This window comes from Pseudonaja textilis, chromosome Z (assembly GCF_049901715.1).
Source record: "Pseudonaja textilis isolate UNSWEBS1 chromosome Z, rPseTex1.2, whole genome shotgun sequence".
NCBI lineage: Eukaryota > Metazoa > Chordata > Lepidosauria > Squamata > Elapidae > Pseudonaja > Pseudonaja textilis.
In genome coordinates, this window is record NC_142008.1 from 133,249,722 (window position 1) to 133,274,335 (window position 24,614).

At 40.1% G+C, this 24,614-nt stretch overlaps 1 protein-coding gene across 6 annotated transcripts in view; it reads right to left on the minus strand.

The window, feature by feature from the left end:
- The window catches only part of BRSK1 (BR serine/threonine kinase 1), a 54,781-nt gene that overhangs the window by 10,366 nt on the left and 19,801 nt on the right, over positions 1–24,614 (minus strand). For 3 of the 6 annotated variants that reach the window (XM_087917720.1, XM_026711874.2, XM_087917719.1), the window contains 11 exons: positions 19,628–19,713; positions 15,527–15,667; positions 13,254–13,370; positions 12,090–12,123; positions 10,557–10,625; positions 8,646–8,792; positions 7,761–7,792; positions 5,778–5,942; positions 4,474–4,571; positions 2,426–2,576; positions 241–301 (listed from right to left, as the gene is read on the minus strand). In XM_087917720.1, coding sequence (XP_087773846.1) covers positions 241–301; positions 2,426–2,576; positions 4,474–4,571; positions 5,778–5,942; positions 7,761–7,792; positions 8,646–8,792; positions 10,557–10,625; positions 12,090–12,123; positions 13,254–13,370; positions 15,527–15,667; positions 19,628–19,713 — 1,101 coding nt within the window. Of the gene's footprint in view, positions 1–240; positions 302–2,425; positions 2,577–4,473; positions 4,572–5,777; positions 5,943–7,760; positions 7,793–8,645; positions 8,793–10,556; positions 10,626–12,089; positions 12,124–13,253; positions 13,371–15,526; positions 15,668–19,623; positions 19,714–24,614 lie in introns of those variants that run through there. The other 3 variants (XM_087917722.1, XM_087917721.1, XM_087917723.1) reach the window with 2 other exon arrangements.

Genomic DNA, 24,614 nt, shown 5'->3' on the forward strand with positions numbered 1-24,614 from the left:
GTCTGCCAGGAAAACTAATGTAACATCCTCAACACCTCAGCATTTGGAACTAAGTGCAGGATGGGAGTCAACAAGACTGCTGAATCTAGGGATCATTTTTCCCAACTTCCTCTCCCTCCCAAAGCCTATTTTTTTTTTTTGTCCACCATTGTCTTTGTCATCTTTTGCCATAATTGCTTGCTGTACCCATCCATCCCTTTAACCAGCATACCATTTCCTTTGCCTAGCCGACATACTCACCCTGGGGCTACTGAGGGGACTAGAAGATAAGCCAGTGGAAGCACCACTTACAGATCGAGACCTGTGGGGGGCAAAGACACACATGAGGATTAGTGCTGCCTTGGAAGGGAAGAAGGTGGTGAAACACAGAGAAGAGGATGGGATGCATGTGAAACATCACTCTAAAATAGCATCGCAAAATGCTTTCAGCCACCCCACTGCCTGGCCCCAGTCAAAGGTACACCCTAAAGAAATGAAGAAGCTTTGGATATCACCAGCAGAAATGAAGAAGCTTTGGATATCATCTAAAGAAATTAGCAAAGAGTTGCCAAATATATTGTGTATCCTGAAATTCTTTGCTGTTCTCTACTAGTGATCTTTGTTGTACAGATAGTCCTTGATTTATAATCACAATTGAGCCCAATATTTATGTTGCTAAGTGAGACATTTGTTAAGTGAGCTTTGCCCCATTTTACAACCTTTCTTGGCATAGTTGTTAAGTGAATTACTGCATTTATCAAGTTAGTAACACTGTTGTTAAGTGAACCTGGCTTTCACATTGACTTTGCTTGTCAGAAGGTCACAAAAGGGAATAATATGACCCCGGGACACTGCAACCGTCATAAATATGAGTCAGCTACACAAGTGTCTGAATTTTGATCACATGACCATGGGGGAATGCTGCAATGGTCGTAAGTGTGAAAAATGGTCCTGTCAATTTTTCAGTGCTTTTGTAACTTTGAACGGTCACTAAATGAACTGTTGTAAGTTGAGGACAATCTGTAGTTGCTGTACAAAATATATACGTAACACACAACATTTCATTTCATACAGAGTAGGACTACACTTTGGAACATTATGCAAAGACTTAGCTCTCTGAAGAAGCTGCTAATGCTAGGAAAGATAGAGATAGAAAGACAGAAAAGATAGAAAGATAGAGAAAAGGAAAAAAAATGAAGACAACCAGCAGGAATATGGACTCGGTAACAGTGGTGATGGGTGAACAACTGGAAGATTTCACAGTTGGGACAAACTGCCTTGGAGAAGATCAGTCTATGTGATTATTAAATATAAAAAAAATGTCTTGATGGGACATTATCAAGCAATCAAAATCTGCACAGTAAGAGACTATCAAAATATGCCAGTGATTTAGATTAGACGAGGAATCGAGAAAGTATTGAAAGAAAGCAGTAACAAACTACAGATAGTCCTCAACTTACATAGTTACACAGCACTGAAAAAAAGGACTTATGACCATTTTAAACATCTACAATCACTGCAGCATCCCCATGGTTATGTGATCAAAATTCAGGCACTTGGCAGCTGACTCATATTTATGACAGTTGCAGTCGCCCCTTTGCAGCCTTCGGACAAGCAAAGTCAACGAGGAAGCCAGATTCACTTAACAAACGTGTCACTAACTTAACAACTGCAGTGATTCACTTAGCAGCTGTGGCAAGAAAGGTTGTAAAATGGGACAACATTCACTTAATTTAAATGTTAGCCAAAGAAATTTGGGGCTCAGAATTGTGGTTGTAAGTCGAGGATTACCTTCTGTATTCCAAGAGAAGAGATTTATATGTAGCTCAGGGCTGAACTGTGGAATCTTAAGTTGATTGTTGTTTGCAGATGTTTCGTGACTTTAAGTGACATCATCAAGCAAACAATCATGCTCAGAGAGCACTGAAGACTGCGCACTTTCATATGGTTGCCATGGAAGCAACATAATTAAAACCAGGAAGTTACCAAGTATGGAGCTTGATCATTTTTAAGAGATACATAGGTGCAACTTTTCCCCACATTTATGGCAGTATCTGGCAGGTCCCTCAAAGCTAAATAGAATCTAAACTGATTAATACTTAGATGGAAGACACCAGAAAATCCTAAAACTGCAAACTGGTCTGAAAAGCTGAAGAAAAGTCCCAGAAGATGACAGTGATAGAAAGTTTCCATCCTGTTGCCAAAATGCTACTTGGATACATCCCTGTGGTTAGCAAGAATTGAGTTTGATTTTGGAAAATTTTTATCTTAAAGGTGTATTATCATTTCTAGAACAGCTTTAGGGGGTAGCTGACCCCTAAAATGTTTGCAAAATCCATTTTCAGTGGCCAGGAAGCACACTGAAAAGACAGCAAAATCTCCAAATGCCAGACCTGAAGATCCTTCCTTGTCTTTCACACATACACATAATTGGACACAAGCTCACCTCTGACTATGTTGTGCCATCTCTATGGCCCGTCGGGCTGGGACTGGAGAACCACCATCTGTGACACTCAAGACTTCCATGGACTTCCGCTCAGGTCGGCGTTTGCCATGTCGGTTCAGCATAGGGGAGTCAACTCGCTTCCGAGGTGGGTCTGAAAACACATAAAGGAGAAGGATGCAACAAGGCTTCCCTTTGGGTGAACTTCAGAGGCTGGTGTTTATATAAGAAACATTGCATACTCAGAATGACAAATTGTTTGACTCCAACATCCATCCACCATCCATCCATCCATCCATCCTATGGCGATATTACATTAGCCACGAGACTACAATGCAAATATAGAGTAATCCTTAAAACAATTCATTAGTGACTTAGGATACAATAGCCCTGAAAAAAGTGATTTATGACCATTTTTCACACTTATGACTATTGCAGCATCCCCATGGTCACATGATTTACACTCAAATGCTTGGCAACTGGCTCACACTTATGACAGTTGCAACCTCCTGGGGTCATGGGATTATCTTCTGTGACCTTCTGACAAGCAAAGTCATTGGGAAAGCCAAATTCCCTTAACAACAGTGTTACTAATTTAACAACTGCAGTGGTTCACTTAACAAATGTGGCAAGAAAAGTCGTAAAATGGGGCAAAACTCACTTAATAAATTCCTCACCTAGCAACATAAATTCTGGGCTCAATTGTGGTTGTAAGTCAAGAGCTACCTGTATTTTTTCTCTACCTGTTTACTGTTTGGTTCATGCTCGCGCGGTTCCCAAGGTGTGCCAAAGGAGAAGGAGCTAGCTCCAAATGACCCACCCATTTATCCACCCACAGATGCACTATTTTGAAAGGGCAAGAGAAGAGAATTTGGTAATGAAGATGAGATACTAGGACCCTGGAAATTGTTAATTTGGAGGCTGAGTTCAAGGTTATTTTATCCAGGGGCAGGCTTCAAAAATTTTAGCAGCAGGTTCTCTGCCCAGCTGCTGGATGGGCGTGGCCTCCTGCATCATGGGGGGGGTGTTTGCCCTCCCTGGGCTCCAGAGGCTTTCCTTGAGTCTCCAGGAGGACAAAAATAGCCTCTCTGGGCTCCGGAGACTCTCTGGAAGCTGAAAACGGGTCCATTTTCAGCCTTCCCGAACTTCCGGGTGGCCCATTTTTCGCCCTCCCTGAGCCTCCACGCATACCCTGCACTTACCTGGGTCGAAAATGGACCATGCAGGGACTCCTGGGAGGGGAGGGGTGAGAGGGGTGGGGAGGGGAGGGGCCAGGCAGGAGTGGGATTTGGGGGTTGCAAACTGCACAGAATCTTAGCTGGGGGGTTCTCCTGAACCCTGCAAACCCCCACCAGGCAACCCCTGATTTTATCTGTAGATCATATCAGCTGCCTGAGAACCAATGTACATTCTGTTGCACAGGCACAGGGCAAGCTTCTCCTAATTGATTTTTAAAATCCAAGTTAAATCTACCCATTTTAACCATCCTAACTGGATCCATATTCACAAATGGTAACTGCTCAGGACACTGCTAAATGTTGTAAATATACACAGGTTGCCAAATGTCGGAATTTTGATCACATGAGTGTGGGGACGCTGCAACGATTTTAAGTGCAAGGATAGGTTGTGAGTCACTTTTTCAGTACTGTTGTAGCTCCGGACAATCAGTAAATGAATGGTTGTAAGTCGAATGGTTGTATATGGGCAGAATATGTTTACAAACAGTAGAGCTTTAACCAAAGGTTTGTTGACATGTATTTACCTGCTGGTGTCATACTTCTTGTTTCCTCCATATCAGGGAAGAATAAAACTTCGGAACGGTTGTCATCACTTGAGTCAGTGTTTCTCAACCTTGGTCTCTTGAAAACAGGTCGACTTTAACTCCCTGAATTCTGGGAGTTGAAGCCCTTCTAAGGTCCACCTGTCTTCAAGTCCATCTGGCTTCAAGCAGCCAAAGCTGAGAAACAGTGCCTTGAGCCATCATCAGTCATCATCACCACTGCTCTGTTGTTTTGGTCCTGATGAAGTAAAAGTTTCCCCCAAAATCTCACCAACATCATTGCGTGGAGGCAGATCCTCATCCTCACAGCTGGGATATCTCTCTTTGCGGTCAAGCAGAAGATAATAAATCATTTTCTCCTGATTTTCTCTGAAGTGGAAAAAGGAAAAACGAGGGCTCATGCTTAGAATAAAAATGGGTTTATTGCCTGATTATAGAAAAGATACAGTCCATTTTTTCTCTCCAACTGTTTGCACATGTTTTCTAACTGGCCTCTTCTCCCATCTTTACTGCCTTCTGTCCACATACCCATCAGAAATGAAACTGCAATTCTACTTCCTCCTTCATCGGACACCTTCTCTGATAATGCATCCACCCCAACGGCACTCTGCAAACTTTTTTCTCAAACATGGGAATTAAAATGGTGAGATGATTATCCCAGCTTCTCTAAAGAAGCACAGTTCTTTAAATATACCAAATATGTTTCTTCCTTTCTTTTTTAATTTTTAAAAATAAACTTTATTAAAGATTAAAAAATACGTACAATGCATAATATAAGACATTTCATTGCAAACGAAATCGATATGTAAAACATAATGAATAAACATAAAACATGTATGTTTCTAATCAATTAGATGGTGTGTCCTTTTCTCAAAAACAATTTTTCTAATATTCATTTCTTGTTTCTAGTAATTACTCTTAGTCTAACCACTTTATTTTTTCCATTCCTTATCTTTTTAATCCCTGGTTTTTATCCTTATCCAATTGTACCATTTTTCCAAAACTGTACTATATTTTGAGTCTACCTGGGTAAGTACATCCCTTTCAGTGCAGTCAAGGACCTTCTGAATTATCAAATCGTTTGTTGGCATTTAGTCACCCTTCCAGCATTGTGCCAACATGATTCTTGCTGCCATAATTATATGAAGAATTAAATATTTCATTGCTTTTGCATAATCACCTTTTATCATTCCCAATAAAAATATTTTGGGTACATATTAGCCAACTTTGAGGGTGCCAGATACCACCGATAACACTCAAATGTTTTTTTCAACTGGACTTTGGTTTTTTGTTTTGTTTTTGTTTATTTGAACTGAACTGAACTGAAAAAGTTTCACAGATGAGAAGCGAAACATCTTCAAAGAAAAACGTCGTCAAGTTGCCTTTTGAAAAAAAAGCATCTTTGGGCCCGGATGACTGAGAATATCCATAGGCCGTTCCTCCAGTAAGACTAAAAACCATCTTTTTATAATTCTCACCAAAAGGACTTAGAACACTGCATCTCCTCAGCACAAGGAGCAAAGCTTAAGGAAAGGTTCTCATGGCCCCAGTCAACCACACACCCCGGTTCCTCACCCTTCATTTTGCAATTCTTGCTTGAGCTTGTTCTTATCACGGAAACAGCCCAACGAGTGCATGCTATCCAACACATCGGGGTCCAGCTCACTGACTGACTGAATCCGTCGGATGGCTACCTTCCGAGGGATTGGTTGTTCTGGTTCTGGTTCATTCTTCCCTCCCCTGTAAGAAGAAGTAGTGTGTAAATCAGATAAAAGAAAGAGACTACCCTGTTAAAATCTTGAGGAGTGGGATAAAAGAGTCAAGACCTCTGGCAAAAGCCATTGTCAAGAATGACTCATTTTCAGGGAAGCAAAAGCAATTGGTAGATTTATCAAAATCAAGTTCATAAAGATGTGGAAATAGGATACATCCTTGCCATTTACCCAGTCTTAAAACTATCCAGCCCACCAGAGCATAAAGGCAGAGTATGTTATGGATCCCAACTCTTAAGGAAGTACACCTGGTAGTAGCTAGGAAAAGGGCCTTCTCTGTGGTGGCTCCCTCCCTCTGGAACATTATTTTCTCAGAGGTAGGATTGGCTCCTATCTTGGTTCTTTTCTGCAAGGCCTTGAAGGCACAGGTCTGTCATTTGAAGGCAATAAAGTAGCTTGTTTGATTCTATTTTTGCCACAGAGTGGGGATGGGATTAAATTGTGGGCTTTTAACTGTGGGTTTTTAATGCTGTACAATGCCTAAATTCACCATGTATGAATGGGGCAGCTACATAAATTTGGTTAATAAATAGATATAAACAGGGTCAGTTTACTGATTTAGCCCCAATATTTCTTATTTGCTTTTCTGTAAAAAATAATCCAAATCTGCCTATAGAAGCAGCAGCAAGATAAGGCAGCCTTAATTATTTTGAGCATTAATTATTTTAACTTTTCTGAGTTTGAGGCTTAACTGGCCATGTAAGAGGCTGGAATTAGAAGCCCATACTCTTCTCCTGAATTATGTTCTTCCCAAAAAATATGTATTAATGAAAAAGTTGGGTTAACTCTATGCACCGTCACCAAGTTGCCAAAGTTTGTATTTATGGGACCATGTTTGTACACCTGGTACATTTTTTCCAATGGTTAATAACTATATAGATCTTAACAGTCTATATGTTTAGTAGATTTTTCATGAACATATAATCTGGACGTGTATTGAAAACTCATTTTTTAAAATTCTATAGTAATATTTTAAAATATTATAGGTCATATATAGCTAAATAAATATAATTACAGGTAGTCCTTGACCTACAACCTCAGAGGGCCCAAAATTTATGCTGCTAACAAGACAGTTGTTAAGTGAGTCATGTCCCGTTTTATGACTCTTTTTGCCACAATTCTTAAGTGAATCTTTGCAGTTAATCTTTGAGGTTGTTAAATGAATCCGGCTTCCCCTCATTCATTTTGCTTATCAGAAATTCCCTAGGAAGGTTGCAAATGACAATCCCAGGATCCTGAACCACTGTAACTCTTGTAGATACATGCTGGTTGCCATGTTTATTCCCATGACTGTGGAGAGCTGCAACCTTTGTAAATGTGAGAACGGGTCAAAAGTCACTTTTTTCAGTGCCATTGTATCTTTGAACTATGACTAAGCAAATGGTGGCAAGTCAAGGACTACCTGTATTCACTTTTGTCTTTATTAAAGCTTTTTGCTCTCTTAAATAAAAAGCTAAATTGAAAGAACATTTTAAGGTGGAACCTCAAAAACCAAGGAGATGTCTTCGGGCAAACAAAAGGTCACGAATATTCCTCTCTGTTGGTCATGCTGGCTTGTTGTTGACTTCTGAAGAGCCACGATGGGGCTCACCCCTATCTAGACAATGATGACATTGGTAGAGTGGGATGTTGGGATTTCTGCTGATATCTTTGTCTCCTCTCTCACCTTCTCTCACCTCTGGTATGTGAAGGCAAAAAATACTGAGATCTTGATCTATATTGAGATCTCCTCAAAGAAGGGAAAAGAGAATCAGCTGGAAATCAAATACAGTCCTGAAATACTCACAAGAACCACGGGTGTTTCTGAATCTGTTCCAGCTAAAGCCACCACATGGAGAAAAATAAACCAACATTAGGCTCCTTTTCGCAAAGATTAATTTTAAAAAAAGTTACAAACCACGACTGCTCTATCCATCACTATCGCTCATTATTAAAACATGTGTTAATAATAAGGCCCTTATCTTCAGATATATTAAAGTAAACAGAAAGCATTAACTGAATCTTAAAATAGATTTGCTTCCCAAAGCCAGGGGCAGAAATATAACATGTGGGGCAGAATTGCTCAACTTAGAGATGGCTCCTTAAAATCTCTTTATGCCTTTCTAAAACTTGCCATCAAGTTATACTGTTTGAATCATGAGGAGATGTTCTAGAACAATATTAGCTACACTCAATTGTTTCGATCAAATCCTAATTAAATTTCGATCCCACCAGATCATATAAAAATCGACCATATCAGGGAAAATCTTCTCAAATTCCTTGTGTCACACTTGGCCAATAAAGAACTATTCTCTTCTGTTCTGCTCTGCTCTGCTCTATTCTATTCTATTCTATTCTATTCTATTCTATTCTATTCTATTCTATTCTATTCTATTCTATTCTATCCTATTCTACTCTATTCTACTCTATTCTATTCTATTCTACTCTACTCTATTCTACTCTACTCTACTCTACTCTACTCTACTCTTATTCCTACTCCTATTCCTATTCCTAACTGCCCTATTGTGACAACTATTATCCTCTTGTCATATTCAAGAGTGGCCCATTCCCGGGGAGGAGGGGGACTCCCGCCTGCAATCTGAATTGGTGCTACTCAGGGGCCCAGAGCCCTCCAGCCATGCCTGCTCCTCCCTCCATTCCTCCCAGTCTTGGGAAAGACAGGATGACTCACACTGAGACGTTTCTCTGGCTCCACCTCAATCATGCCCCGCAGGAGATTCTGACAGTCTGGCGGAATGAAATGGGGCATGTGGAAAATCCCACGTTTCACTTTTTCCAAAAGCTGCCGTAGGTTGTCATCGTCAAAGGGTAGCGCCCCCTGCAGGAGAAAAGGGTGAAAGAAATTAAGGCCACAGAAGCTCCTTCAGATTTCAGGTTTTGTAGGAATTCCTTGAATTAACATTACAGGTAGTCCTTGACTTACAACTATTTGTTTGAAGTTACAATCATGGTGATGTAATAAAAATTCAGGAATTTTGGCAATTTTTACAATGGGTGCAGCATCCCAAAGTCATGGGATCACCATTTGTAACCTCCCCAGATGGCTTCTACAAGCAAAGCCAGTGGGGAAAGCTGAATTCGAATCAGAACAGAGCTGGAAGGGACCTTGGAGGTCTTCTAGTCCACCCCCCTGCTCAAGCAGGAGACCCTATACCATTTCAGCCAAATGGCTGTCCAATCCCTTTTTAAAAACCTCCAGTGACGAAGCACCCACAGCTTCTGAAGACAAGCCGTTCCATCGATTAATTGTTTTCACAGTTAGAAAGTTTTTCTTTAATTCCAGGTTGCTTCTCTCCTTGGTTAGTTCCCATCCATTGTTTCTGATCCTGCCCTCTGATGCTTTGGGAAAATAAATTAACCCCCTCCTCTTTGTAGCAGCCTCTCAGATACTGGAACGCTGCTATCACATTCCCCCTAAAAGTCCTTCTTTGCTCTAGACTAGCCAGACCCAAATCCTGCAACCAATCTTCATACGTTTTCATCCCCAGGGCTTTAATCATCTTAGTTGCTCTTCTCTGCACTTCTTCCAGAGTCTCAAACATCTTTCTTTGTAATATGGTGACCCAAACTGGATGCAGTTAATGATCACATGATGCACTTAATTGCAGTGATTTGCTTAACAACCATGGCCGAAAAGGTAATAAAATCAGTCACGGCTCACTTAACAATGGAGATTCTGATTTCAACTGTAGTCATAAGTCAGGGACTAGATGAAAATGCCAAAACACTGTTTAAACATGAAGCAGTGCAATATTGGTCTTTTTTGCCCTCATCTCCTTTACTAATCTTTCTCTCTCCCTTTCATTGTCCCCTCCCTCATATCAAACATTCTCAGGACAACAGTCAGAATCCCTGGGAATTGGCCAGTACAGGTAGTCCTCGGTTTACAACCATTCATTTAATGACATTCAAAGTTACAACAGCACTGAAAAAAAGTGAGTTATGACTGTTTTTCACACTTACGACTGCTGTAGCATCCTCATGATCATGTGATCAAAATTTGGACACTTGGCAATGGACTCATATGACAGTTGCAGGGTCCCTGGGTTACGTGATTCTCTTTTGCAATTTTCGGACAAGCAAAGTCAGTGGGGAAGCCAGACTCACTTAACAACCATGCTGCTAACTTACCAACTGCAGTGATTCACTTAACAATTGTGGCAAGAATGGTCGTAAAACGGGGCAAAATTTTCTTCACAGACCGTTCGCTTAGCAGCAGAAATTTTGGGCTCAATTGTGGTAATAAATCAAGGACTACCTGCATATAAATTTAATAAATGATAATAAAAATTATAATTTTTTCAGGTAGTCCTCAACTTTTCAACACAATTGAGCCCAAAATTTCTGCTGGTTAGCAAGACATTTGTTAAGTGGGTTTTGCCCCATTTTATGCACTTTCTTGCCTTTAAGTGAATCAGTGCAGCTGGTAAGTTGGAGTAATTCTAGGAGTTGAGATCCTGAAGTCATAAAAGGGCCATAGTTCCCCACCCCTGATCTAAATGGATTCCTTGGGCAGAAGACAGTAGAACTCAATGGGGAATTAAATGCCAAGACTGAAAAAACATTTTGGGGACAAACTTACCACCAGGAGGGCAAAGAGGATGACACCACAACTCCACATGTCCGCGCGACGTCCATCATATTTCTCCCCCTAAAGAGCAAGAAGCAGAGATTGGGGTCTTGATAATTGGTTTGGGGAGGGAAGAGAGCAGATTTCAGGAATCAGTGAAAAATAAGAAATCAGAAGTAAGGGCAGGAGCTTTTTCCAAACATTAAGAGCAGCTGCAAAGGGGGATAATTATAATAATACATTTATAGTATAATACTTTTTTTTTTTTAAAGCCACTAAAATGATAGCTGTTCCTCACTATGTCCCCTTTGGGAAGAGAGATAAAGGGAAGAGACCTCTAGATACCCCGAGGAAAGTTTACTTTCTGATTAAGGAACGTTTGTAAAACCTTATCACCATATATTAGGTTGACATTCCTTGGAAATCCATGTGTTCTAATGTGAATCTGGAGGTTTCTTTTCCTCTGATTTCCCGTGCTTGGCTTTTCCAGTACTTTTTAAAAAATTAGGATAGTGCCCTTGCCCAGTAGAATCTAAGTTTCAACCCAAACATACATACAACTTGAACACAGAGAATTGAGATGGCCAGCAGCGTTCTTGTGAATGGATAGAGTTTCTTTCCTCTAACTTCAAAATATTCTTACTAGCTGGGGAAAAAGAAAGCGGTACAAATCTTCTGGATCAGGTTTTTGATGATACTGGAATTGTATATATACATGGGTGCATGAAAGGGCATGCATATATGTACAAGTTCATTACAATAACTAAAATAATTCAATTATAAGTAGCCCTTGATTGGTTGAATTTTTGAGGGATTCAAAGTTCTGACAGCGCCACCCACAGTCATTTGGTCGCATTGTGGTCACTTGGCAACGGGTCTTTATTTATAGTCTTTGCAGTGTCCCGCAGTCACATAACAGAAATTTACAATGGTTTTTGCCAGAAAGTGATGATTACTTCTGTTTTGAATAAAAAAGGCCATTGTGGGTAATGTATTCAATTAACAACCATCGCAAAAAAAAAAAAGGTTGCAAAATCAGGCACGGTTATATGATGACCTGCTTAATGACTGGTATGACTTATGACCATAATTCCAGGCTCAGTTATGGTCACCAGTAAAGGACTACCTGTATAACTTTAAAAAGATTTAATTTCTACTTCTGTGTTTGTTCTGGAGTACAATTTCGACTCAAACCAATATATTTTATTTAAATTATTAAAATTATCTGTTTGAACTGTCTGAAATATCGTGTCATGCTGTGAAACTTAGGTGTGTTCATCTTTACAATCTGGGCTGACCCTCTGAATCTTTTAAAGTTATAACTCCCAGCGGTCTTAATGGCAAAGGATGAATGCTGGGAGCTGTAGCACTAGATGGATGGCCACAAGTATATAATATATAATTGTTCCAATTGAGGTGGGGGGCAATTGAAGCAGGCTAAAGCAGATTTTGAGGGGGTCTTTGCTCTGATCCATTGGACAAGGGGGGATGGGGGAATCAGATACCAACAAAGATAAGGTGAGGGCACTAGGCCTGAATCCTTACCTTGATCACCTCTGGACATGCATAGTGAGGAGAACTGCAGCCCAGCATTGGGGGCAGAAAAGAAAGAAAGACAGAGAGATAGGAAGAGTGAAACGCCGAAGAAAGCTAACCCATAGGGCCATGGGTTCAACAAGCATGTGAGGAGAAGTCTGTGAAATATACCACCCCTCCCCAGTCTAAGACGGGTTCTGGCAATCCTTGACTTTTAGGTGTTTGGTAGGTTTCAGGTGCCAGGATAAACCTTCCTTGGCATCTTCGAGTTAATTCTGGAGTGGCCAATTATCCTACTAGATGGGAGTTGCTTAGAATTGCAGCTGAACCCATGTGGTCCGGAGAAGACCATTCTAGGCCATTCCACACAAGTGGCTTCTTCAGCAACTTCTCCACATTTCTAGAAGTGGTAGAATTTTTTTCTTCCCTCCCACTACAGACAAACATGTCCCTTCTTTGAGGACAGTTATCAAATAAAATTCCTATCTCCTAACTCGGAAATATGAAGACCAAGCTAAACTTGACATTTACACAATTAGGAATTGTGGAAATGACTTTTTAAAAGGAAATGATAGCTGTGAGGAAGGAAGAATCTTGGTTAGGGATTCTGGCATTACAGAATCAACTTCCTCAAAAGATATCATTTGTTTTAAGAAAAAAGCACCATCATTGCACATAGGAGCCATGGTTGATGCAATTGGCTACATCTGTTGGCTGAATCTCACTCCCTGTGTATGTTCTAAGACCATAAATTTGGGGTTGAATGGGAGGAATTTTCACATCCAAGAAGATATGATTTGCATTTGCATTGGTAGTAAACTTCTTCTGTCCTACATATGGCAGAGCTTTGATGAATTTGTCTCTCTACTTGCAAGCAAAGGAGCAATTCACATTTCAAATATTAAGTAACAGCAGATATTTCTGATTTATTTACATTTCAATGACAATGGTAATGTGTGATAGCATTTCCCTCTAAAGTCAAGGAAGAGCTTACCTAGGTTCCCAGGCATATATTTCCTTCCTGTTTCACTTTTGACATGTCCACTACATTGGACACATTGGTATTCCTGCAATAATGTGTGACTCAGCCCACGCAAGGAGCCATGTGACTGACTTCCTCCCACTTCCCTCAGTCTCACAGGCCAGCACGACTCAGTTTTGAGGATGGCTCACCCACAACTTGTTTCCAGCAGGCTATCTCCGACCTGCAGGGAGGCCATGCCGAAATCTGCAATCCGAATGTTGTTCTTCTCATCCAACAATAAATTCTCAGGTTTCAAGTCTCGATGGCTGAAGGGGTCCAAACAATACCCGTGGAGATTGATCAGTGGCAGAGCTCATGGGCATGCACATACACAAACATGTCTGAACTTGTACCACTAAATCCCTTAAGTTATTACCTGAATGACACTCCAGTCTCCACCCAGTGGGAGTATTAGATCAGGATTAAGTATTTGCCCCCTCCCCCACTTTAAGCACTGCTGAAGTACAGATTAAGGGTTATTTTGTTTGCTTAAGTGATATGCAAGTGCTCTACTGAATATTGTAGGACTTGTGGCTCCACAATTATGAAATCTATTGCGACTCAAGGACCCCAACCATTCTCAAGATCTTTTGTATTATTTGAACCAAGTGGAATAAGACATTGTTTGTATAATAATACTGACAACTAATGAACTCAGTTTATCCTAATGTATCATGCGAATCTGTATTATAATTTATGTTAATGGTTTATTATGCCACATGAGCCAATAAAATTTGGTAAATTTAGGAAATCATGGGGAAGAAAACCAGGAGTTGGGTAAGGCTATCCGATTTAGCTTATTTAAATATTAAATATTAAATAGTAGTAGAATATTAAATAGAGCAATATTAAATAGTAGAAAGTCTGGTTGTTGAGACTTTTGCAACTCAGATTTGGTATCCTTACATTAAAATGCCATTTGAACACAAAGATTGTTAGCTTGGCAACGTACCCTTGATACATCAGATATTTCAGTGTATTTCACTAGATTCCCTTGCTAATTTTGGGGAGATCATTAAAAGTCAGCAGGTTTCTTTATGTATAGAACAAGCAGTGAAGTCTGATGTATTTGGATTAACAACTTTTGAATGTATTAATCCCAAGAGTGCCAAGTTAGCTCCTTTCAATTTTTCATCTATTCTTCCTCCTCAATGAAGCTGTAAACTAGAACTGTGATTTTACTAAATTTATTGGTTTGGAAAATAATTTTCTCAGGTGGGCTGCATGCTAATATTATTTCCAACTATTTATTCACAATTCGAAACAATTTATAACCCAGAGATATGCTTTTAAAAAGCATATCAGAGGAGTCAATAGAAACTATCTAAAAAATAGGATTAAGTTAAATGAAGCCAGGAATAGAGGTGACTTCAAAGCTTACATAGATGCCTAAGCCAAACCAATGAAGTCCAATTCAACCAGGAAGGGAATAAAGAACTGTGGGGCCGTCAAGATGATTGTGTTTCATGTTCTCCATGATTTGATTGATAGCCTATGAGCAACAAACAGATGCAGAACATGCTAGATGATGTGACTAGAATATCTACTGGTTCCTGTTCCTGTGCTTGAAATGAAGCTTGATGTGCATCTGCTAGCAGAACGAAGTGATTCTCAGCCAATGGCACAAACATCATAGATGAGATTTGGAAGTACAGTGGATTGTAGACTGAATTCCCAGGAGGGAGGGGCTGCATTCCAGAGGGCAAAGAGTTAGTGAAGTATGGAGAGTTTGGTTGCGAGGAAGAGAGTTAAGAAGGCTCCTCCCTAGAGATTCCCAGAGTATATCTATAAAGATGCAACTAGTTGCTTTAGTTTGGCAAGACTTTCTACCTATGGGTGAGGAATAATAAAGGAAACTACTCAGAAGCAACTCAACCATCATTCTCAGTTCCTGGGAGCCTGACAAGAAGTGATGGATGGGATATAGGATAAGTTATTGAAATGTTAATGAAGTATTTAGAACTTTGACCTGGATGGGACTTAAACTGTGAAAGTCTGGAAACCACTGCATTTATTAGATATTACATTTTGCCAGAAAAAGCATCCACTCCCAATATTTACATATCACACTGTGATCAAAAGGCGAGAAAACCAATGATCATCTGGTGACATAGGGAAACATGTACTTTAATAAAGAGTAAATTGGCATGTCAATTATCAATAGGATCCAGGGATGGGAGAAGGAACAATAATTACTATAATAAGTATTGGTTTTTCTTTATCAATGATAATTCAAAGTGGCCGGGAGCATAAAAACTAGAGACACAATAAAAAAATCAATAGAACACAAATAACAAAGCGGGGGATGACCACAAGACAATAGAGAAAAATAAACCCCAAAGAAAAATGTTTTTCCTTTCTTTTCCTGCAGGAACAAAACGAGATATTGTAAGAGCTCATAATAACAAAACAGTCAGCTCACCATATAGAATAGCTGTGGCAGAAATCCAAAGCTGAGACAATTTGTCGGAAAAACTTCCTGGCTTCCTTGGGGGTCAGACGGCCTTTCTTCACCAAGTAATCGAAAAGTTCACCTCCTGAGACGTGTTCCAAGACAAGGTACCTAACACATTAGAAGTCCAGAGACAGCATGACCAAGAAGCAAGGACAAGAATTAAAAAGAAATTGAAAATCTATCAGACCACCATGGGAGCAAACTCAGAATCCATTCAAACCAAGGCAAAACTATTTTCTTTGCAAAGAAAATGAAAAAGAGAAAGAGAGATGTAACCCTTTGATCTCGAGAGTTAAAAAGAGAAGGGGGGAAATATAGAATTCAAAATATTTTATATTGCTTCACCATGATTGAATCACCAACTTCTATGCAACCTCAAACAGAGAACAAGCAAAGCTCATTCAAGCCATGGCTACCGTTTTTTTTTTATAGGAAAGACTTCTGTCTAATAAATGTTGTGTACAGTTAGCTGTACATAGATGGCTGGGTGGCAGCTGGTGTGCTCTGAGTGAAGGAGATTCTGGCCAGGGGTGAAATTTAAAAAATTTCCCTACCGGCTTCGTGGGCGTGGCTTGGTGGGACTCAGTCTCTAAAAGGAAGAAGGCGGATGGGTGCGGGTGGGACCAACTGATTCAAATCGTCCTTATCACCTCTATGAACTGATTCAAATTGTCTCTATCCATGCGAGGTGGTTGAATTTCACCCCGGTTCTGGACTTGGCTTCCTAAAAAGTGTTTCTTGCATAGGTAGTCCTCAACTTATGGCCATAACTGAGTCCACAATTTCAGTCATAAGTCACAATGGACATAAAGCTGGACCTGATTTTTTAAAAACTTCTTTTTGAGGCAGTCGTTAAGCAAACACCACAGTCGTTAAGCAAACCCATTGTTCACTATGAGATGTCTGAGGGGATTTTCAGTCATCCAGGTCACAGTTGTCTCAAAGATGCTTTTTCAAAAAAATCTGGACTGTTTTTTTCCTTGAGGAAGAGGAACAAAACATTTTGTTTCTCATCCAAGAAATGTCATCAGTTGTGATTTTGGGGAGGTCGAGGAGAGTAAAATGGAATGGAATGAGAAACAAAATGTTTTGTTCTTCTTCCTCAAGGAAAAAACAGTCCAGTTGCTTTTTGAAAAAAACGCCTTTGAGGTCACTATGAAACCAGAAGTATAATGCTGGTTTCCGGGAAAAATATCGTAAAGTCATGTCACCACAGGGTGCTGCAAACATTTGAAAATGCAGCCATTTTAATGTGGAAAGGAAGGTGGGGTGGGATATCAGAACTTCAAAACAAGATCATGCTTCCATTTTTGGAATTCTCTGTAACTTTGAATGGTTATTAAGCGACTGGTCATAAGTCAAGGATTACCTGTGCATGAGGACAACTCTCACACTTGGCATTTCGACATAGCAATAGCACTTAGTAATAGCACTTAGACTTACATATCGCTTTACAATGCTTTACAGCCCTCTCTAAGTGGTTTATTGCCCCCAAACAATCTGGTCCTCATTTTACCCACCTCGGAAGGATGGAAGTCTGAGTCAACCTTGAGCCTGGTGGGATTCGATCTGCCAAATTGCAGGCAGCTGGCGGTCAGCAGAAGTAGCCTGCAGTACTGCTCTCTAACCACTGCACCACTGTGACTCATAACACTGTAATTTTAGGCATGTTTAATTTGAAAGTCAATCTGAAATTTCGCAGTGTTGATTGGGAATGAATTCCGAAGACCGGCATGTCAGTATAGCTACAAGGAAATCACTCCCATTAAAGTCAATTAAACTTCCAGTGGCATGTCAGTATATCTACAAGGGAATCACTCCTATTAAAGTCAATTGAATTTCCAGTGGAGTAAATAAGTAGTGAGGATTATGATTAAAAGATAATTTTTGAGCCTGAAATGTGACAAGTTGAGAAAGTTGAGCCTGAAATGTGGCATTCTCAATGTTATTTAACTAAATTTTTATGAATAAAATAAATACATGTTTATTTTAATAACAGTATATATTTTTTTAAAAGACTCTAGCATAGCTTAGATCATCATTGGCTATGTTAAACTGCACCTCTTATTATCTCCAACCAGTGCACTCACCAGTTAGACTGGGCAAAGATAAGCTACATGGCTTAAAATGAAAGCTGGAAAGCTAGCCAGAAGTTTAATAATACATCTCCCCAATATTAGCCTTAATACACATATACATATTTTCTCCCCATGCATTCCCTTTATCCTATGGCTTTGTTTCTCTCTTTATATCTCCTCCCATTGATTCAGAAGAGGATGACAAAGAAAGCTTATGTGTAGAGAATGCTTATGTGTAGAGGTCTGGCACCGCCTGGTATATTGGACAGCTATCCTGCAATTTCCCCCCCTCCCTCCCTCCTTCCCTCTCTCCCTCCCCCTCCCCTCCCCTCTCTCTCTCACACACACACACATACGTACATACACACGCATACATACAGAGTAGCTCTGCCATTCTGGCAGCATTCACACCCAAGAGAAATACAAATATCTTCCACCCAGGAAACTGTCGCTTTGTGCCAGGAATTTCAGAAACAGATGGGAACACAACTCCTTTCTTTTTATTGGTCCTGCACCTTTTCCAGAAACCAAGCTTTTGAATTTCAATTACTTTAGCAAAATTGGTGGAAATGGTTATTTCCTGTCTTCCGCTATCCTCTCTCCCTCCCCATTCAAAGAATGCCAAATATAAATTTGAGGAGGAGGGTGGAGGGTAGCCTCAATCTGTTGGGAGTAAAGGGTGTAATTGGATTGGTAAATACTTTGGGATAAATAAATCTTTAAAAAGCCTTAAGAATCCACTTCAGAACAGCCTTCATAAAACCACCAGGTCTTTGGCTGTTGTTTATCACACTTTAACTTGGTCTGCCTTCAAGAAGAAGTCCAAAACTGGCCCTGTATTCAGATAGATGAGGTCATTGCCTCAGACAACAGACGTTAAGCAGGTGGCCAGCTGTGAAGGGAGCCTTCTGTCTGTTCTTCTTGAATATCAAGCTGTTCTTTTTTGCTCATAAATAGAGCCATGGATGATGCTTCACCCTTTCTTCTGTGCCTGCTAAACTATTACGTTGCAAGTGTGGAAATGATACTACTATCCCATGGCAAATGTTGAAGCAGCCCTCAATGGCCAATCCTGCTCTTCTATATATGGCATAAGAACATCAAATATCAGGAAAAGAGGGTTTGGGGAAGGTAGAATAGTACCTGAGTGGTATCTCATGTAGGTTTGTTGCGGGCAACATTGTGATTAAGAACGTAAGAGGGGCATTGAATCATAGTGATTGGGGAAGATGGGTGGGTTAATGACTTTACACATTGCACGAATCCAGGGCTGTTTCACAAATTAATTAGTAGCCTTTGGCAATTATTTGCAATAATTTTTAAACTGAAACTACAATTTTCCCATTGCCCGTGCTACAAGTTAGATTTCAGTCTGCATGTTGTTGTATTTATGTATTTATCTATCAATTCATGTTTTTGTAAGTCTGGAGTTGTAACCCCTATAGCTACCTGTATGACTGGAAAGAAGGCGCCACATTTCTCCTGAGTGTTGAATCCTTAGCAAGCAAATCCATAGAATGATATTACAATATTCCAGGTTGGAATGTGGCTAATTTCTAGAAAGAACTACAGGTAGTCTTTGACTTACAATCACAGTTGAGCCTATTGCTGAGTGGGACAGTTGTTAAATTAGTTTTGCCCTATTTTATGACCTCTCTTGCCACAGTTACCAAGTGAACCACTGCAGTTGTTAAGTTAGTATCATGATTGTTAAGTGAATCCGGCTTCCCCATTGACATTGCTTGTCAGAAGGTCACAAAAGGTGATCACATGACCTCAGGGCACTGCCACCTTCATAAATATGAGTCAGTTGCTGTAATGGTCATAAGTGTGAAAAACAATCAGAAGTCACTTTTTTCAGTGCCACTGAAACTTCGAATGGTCACTAAACGAACTGTTGTAAGTCAAAGACTACCTGTATTTCACTCTGACAGGTATGTATCCAGGGCCCCATTTGCAAGTGGGAGACCATCTGCCAATAAATACCTACAAGTATTTTTTGTTCTCATAGACGTCATGAAGTTTGAGTACGTGAGGGTGTTCAATCAGCTTCAGAATGGCAATTTCCCGTTCCACCTGCAACGGAAGAAAAAAGAGAGAAAATGTTTATGGGTCTATGACAATTCGTCACAACCAACTAGCCACAGCCAGTTCACTATGACCAACTTGCCACAGCCAGTTCACTATGACCAACTTGCCACAGCCAACTAGCCATGGCCTGCTCAGTGATATGCCACAGTGATATGGATGGCATATAAATTTAATAAATAAATCCATAAAATGAAATATTGATTCTGTTTGTGTCCTAGGATCCAGAATTGGGGCAAATGGAGACAAGGGCTTTTCCCACCAACTCATTTTCATATCTTTTACTCCCTACTACGTTATTTTGTTGTTTTCTTCATATACCATTTCTTTTCTTCCTTCCCCCTTTCCCTGGTCTTATGATAATTCTTTGAATCATGAGTGGCTGTGTTGTCTTGCCAGGTGATGCATTCATCAAACCTGTAAAGCCACAATATCCTGAAGGAACGGTTGCAGACACCTATCACAGAAGATATTCCCTGGAGCTTGTCATCATGTCTCTCTAAGCATGACACAAACATGTCCCAGGAGCTTCTTAAAAACCATGGCCTCTTACCCACAACCCACAGCTGAAGCAGTGTAAGATTGTTTTAGTTTTAAAGTCATTTTTCCTCTCTTCTCCAAATATAATTGGCAGGCAATACCCTTCATGCATGCCTCATTGAGAGTAGGGTCTCGGATGCAGATAGGGGTAAAAGATGTCCCCAATTTCTATTGGTTACTTCAGGCTGCTTCACCGTGCCTCTTCCTTTGGTCACTGGGAACTGCCATTCATACCTGGGCTCCAGAAGAGAACAGACTATAGGTAGCCCTCACCTTATGGCCACAATGGAGCCCCAAATGTCTGTTTTTAAGTGAGACATTTGTTCATTGAGTTTTGCGTGATTTTCTTGCCACCGTTATTGAGCGAATCACTGCAGCTGATAAGTTATAACCAGTTGCTAAATGAATCTGGCTTCCCCATTGATTTTGCTTGTTGGAAGGTCACAAAAGGGGATCACACGGCACCACAGTCATAAATATGAACCAATTGCCAAGTGCCTGAATTTTGATTCTGTCTGGATTTAGGTCAGGTGGTCATGTGGATGCTGCAATGGTTGTATGTGTGAAAAACGCTCCTAAGTAACTGTTTTCAGTACCATTGTAACTCTGAACAGTCACTAAATGAATTGTTGTAAGTTGAGAAGCTACTTGGATGTTCTATTTGAACAATTCCCGGATGGTACTTGACAGGTCCCACTTAAGATCCTTATAACAAAGTTTAATACCAGGATTGTGGGAAGGAGGAGTGATTCTTCCTTTACAAAGAGAAATGGCAGAAACAGCAAGGCAGATCTGCCAAAACACCAAGGGAACAAGACACAAAAGGAAGTACAGGTAGTCCTCGAGTTGTGACTAAAACTGAGTCCAAAATTTCTGTTGCTAAGCGAAACATCTGCTAAGTGAATTTTGAGTTGTTTTGTCCATAATTAAACAAACAGGAAAGAAAAGGAAGCCATGTATGCATGCAAATTGCCTATTCCCTCGCGGGGACTTTTAATCAGGCAGGGATATTGTAGCACGCTGGATCAGGTAGCGGTCTTGATTGCCTCATTTAGGATTAGAAATTCATCTGGAAGTCGATCTAAACCCCATCATTGGGAGGGAGAAATTCTAGTGTAATCAAGAGCAGACTACTAACATTTTTTTTTTTTTGTATGAATATTAAATAGTCGTGACGCAGGTAATCATAAATCTCATAAACAGTTATTATAACAAAGAAGTTGGGTGTTGGGTTATGTAGTGGGTTTAATCCTATTCAAATGTATGAGATATCCAGAATAGAAAATGCCAAAAACACACTGTTGGAAAATGAAAAAGGGAAAGGGAAAAATGGGAAGGGAAGGAAAGGAAAGGAAAGGAAAGGGAAGGAAAGGAAAGGAAGGAGAGGAGGGGAGAGAAGGAAGAAGGAGGGGGGAGGGATTTCAAAATATGAGGACCACATCCAAAAAAAATATGCTTATTATTTTCAAGGATGCTAATCCTATACTCACCTATCAGGTGGCCTGATAGCTTCACCAAGTTATGCACTGCGCAAAATGTTTAATTAGATACTGTATGTTGTTTTGTTGCCATATTATTTTTTCCCTTTCCCAATAACAAATTGTGTTGTGTTAAACTATTTCTCTTTTTTACTGTGCTTTTTTAAAAAAATTGTATAAGCAGGTTGAAGAGTGAACTGTACAAAAAGGAATATCTAGGGAACAATTAGCTTTATTAAGGAGTCACTAAGGTCATCTGGAATTATTTTATTTTATTTTGGCAGTGGTTTGCTCTCCAAGCTGGTTTCCAGTTAGTTTCTGAATTTTTCATTATCAGACTAGGTAACATCATCAACAGGATTTTCTTGAGGAATGAGGAATAAGACAAAAAAACTCCTGTATCAGGGTTCCAGCAGTTACTCCAATTAAATCCTGAGCCTTGAACCACACTCACAAAACTAAAACCCTTGATCCTGCTTTCCACTCCCCACACCCAGGGTAGGATTCAAATTTTTAACAACCGGTTCTATGGGCGTGGCTTAGTTGGTGGGTGTGGCTTGGTGGTCATGTGACTGGGTGGACATGGCTTGGTGATCATGTGAGTGGCTGGGCGTGGCCAACTCAACATCACTCACATCGAGGCACGCATCTCCTTGCACGGCCTCTCGTGACTGTGGGGATGCTGCAATAGTCGTTAGTGTGAAAAAGGGTCATAAGTCACTTTTTTCAGTGCCATTGTAACTTTGAATGGTCACTCCACATAAGCAAAGTACCAGAAAGGAGGGGGAGAAAACTGCAGAGATGTTCCAGAAACAGGAAGTCTAGTCCTGCCAAGAATGTAATAAGGGTTAATGGAGAGGCAGTTTCTGTAAGCAACACCAGAATGTTTCCTTCCTGCCTTCCTTACAGGATTAAGCCAGTAATTTCTTCTAACAACCATTTCTCCGAACTGCTTAGAATGTTAACAACCAGTTCTATCAAATAGGTGCAAATTGGTAGAAACCCACCCCTGCCCACACACCCAATGAAAAATGTCCATAGCCAAGAGTCATCAATCATGCTCTCCAATTAGACTTTTTCCCAGCAGAAGCTTCAGCCATCTAATCCGTCTTTGAAGCAAATATGAATGAAATGTACTTCCGATTTGACATTGTTGCCTGCTCTTTGAACCCCCACCTTCTTTCTGTTGTCAACTATAAAAAGTGTATACAAAATGTTTTATGACTTGACATCCTGCTGCTGATGTTACCTAGTCTGGTAATGAAACATTCAGAAACTAAATGGAAACAATCTTGGAGAGCAGATTACTGCCAAAATCTAAAACCTGAGCTATAAGTGTATTCTTTTATTTACATTTCATATTTCTAAACCAGCCATCTCTGAATTGAAAAAAAGTGACTTAAGACTAAGATGAAGCTGGAAGAACATGCAAACGCTCTACAGGCAGTGGTGGGGTTCAATTTTTTTTTTACTACTGGTTCTGTGGGCGTGGCTTGGTGGGCGTGGCAGGGGAAGGATATTGCAAAATCTCCAGTCAGACGTGGGATTTGCTGGTTCTCCAAACTACTCAAAGTTTCTGCTACCGGAAAATCTCCAGAACTGGTCAATAACCTGCTGAATACCACCTCTATCTACAGGTGAAAATAAAGATTTGTTTCTTTGAGTCTATCACTACAGAAAGTGGGCATCTAGTTTTTGCTCAAGGCCTCCAGGCAAGATCTTTGTCTGTCACCCACTTGTGTTTTATCAGCTTGTCAACTTGTCCTCAAAGCACTTGGCAGAACATTAACTGGCAAACACAAGGCACTCAATTTGATATAAACCCCTCATATATATATATATATATATATATCTTTCTGTGATTTGTTTTGCTTTCCTGTACTGGGCATTTGATCCAATCTTACCAAACACCAACGTCGGTAGTTAAAACCCACTCCGCTCCTAGAGGAGTAAAATATTTTAGGATATATTGAAAAGGCAGAATACTTCCCCTAAAGGAAAAGTAGAAACTCAGACAGAAACTCAGTCCTCCCACCTTTGTTAATGGGCCATTATGGCCTAGGCCAGTGTATTCTACATAACAAAGATCTACCTTCTTCAGGCAGAGCCATTCAATTGCTCTTCATTGCATCATCCAGCAAACGTATTGCTGATTCAACCAAACTTAGCACATAGACAACCTACAAAGCTAGCTATGACTTTTGACAGCAACCAATCAGGATACTCTTCCTGTGCCCCAGGAAGTTCAAAGCCTAGAGAGGGCATAAAACCAAAGGACTCTCAGCACCTTTTCCCTTTTTTCTTCACCCAAGGCATGTGATCCTGTCCATCATTAAACCATCTTTCCAAGCAGTCACCATGTTTCCAGTGTCTTTCTTCCCCACTTGGAACTGAACCCAGAGGGATATTTCTTCCAACACCAACTATTTATTTATTTTTTATTTATTTTATTTGGTTTGTCAATTGCTTATAAAATAATAGGTATAAGTAAAAACATAGTTATGAATACATGGATACATATAGGAAAAAAATAAAAGAAAAGAAACAATAGGACATTATGCACGCCCCCTACAGACCTCTTAGGAAAGGGGTGAGGTCAATAGTAGACAGTCTAAGGTTAAAGTTTTTCGGGTTTGGGGAAGAAACCACAGAGTCAGGTAGAGTATTCCAGACATTGATCACTCTGTTGCTGAAGTCGTATTTCCTGCAATCAAGTTTGGTGCGATTAACCTTGAGTTTGTATCTATAGTGTTATCTTGTATTGTTATGGTTGAAGCTGAAGTATTCATTGACAGATAGGACATTGCAATGTATGATTTTATATACTATACTACCTTCTGAAGGCAGCGTAGTTCTAGATTTTCTAGGTCT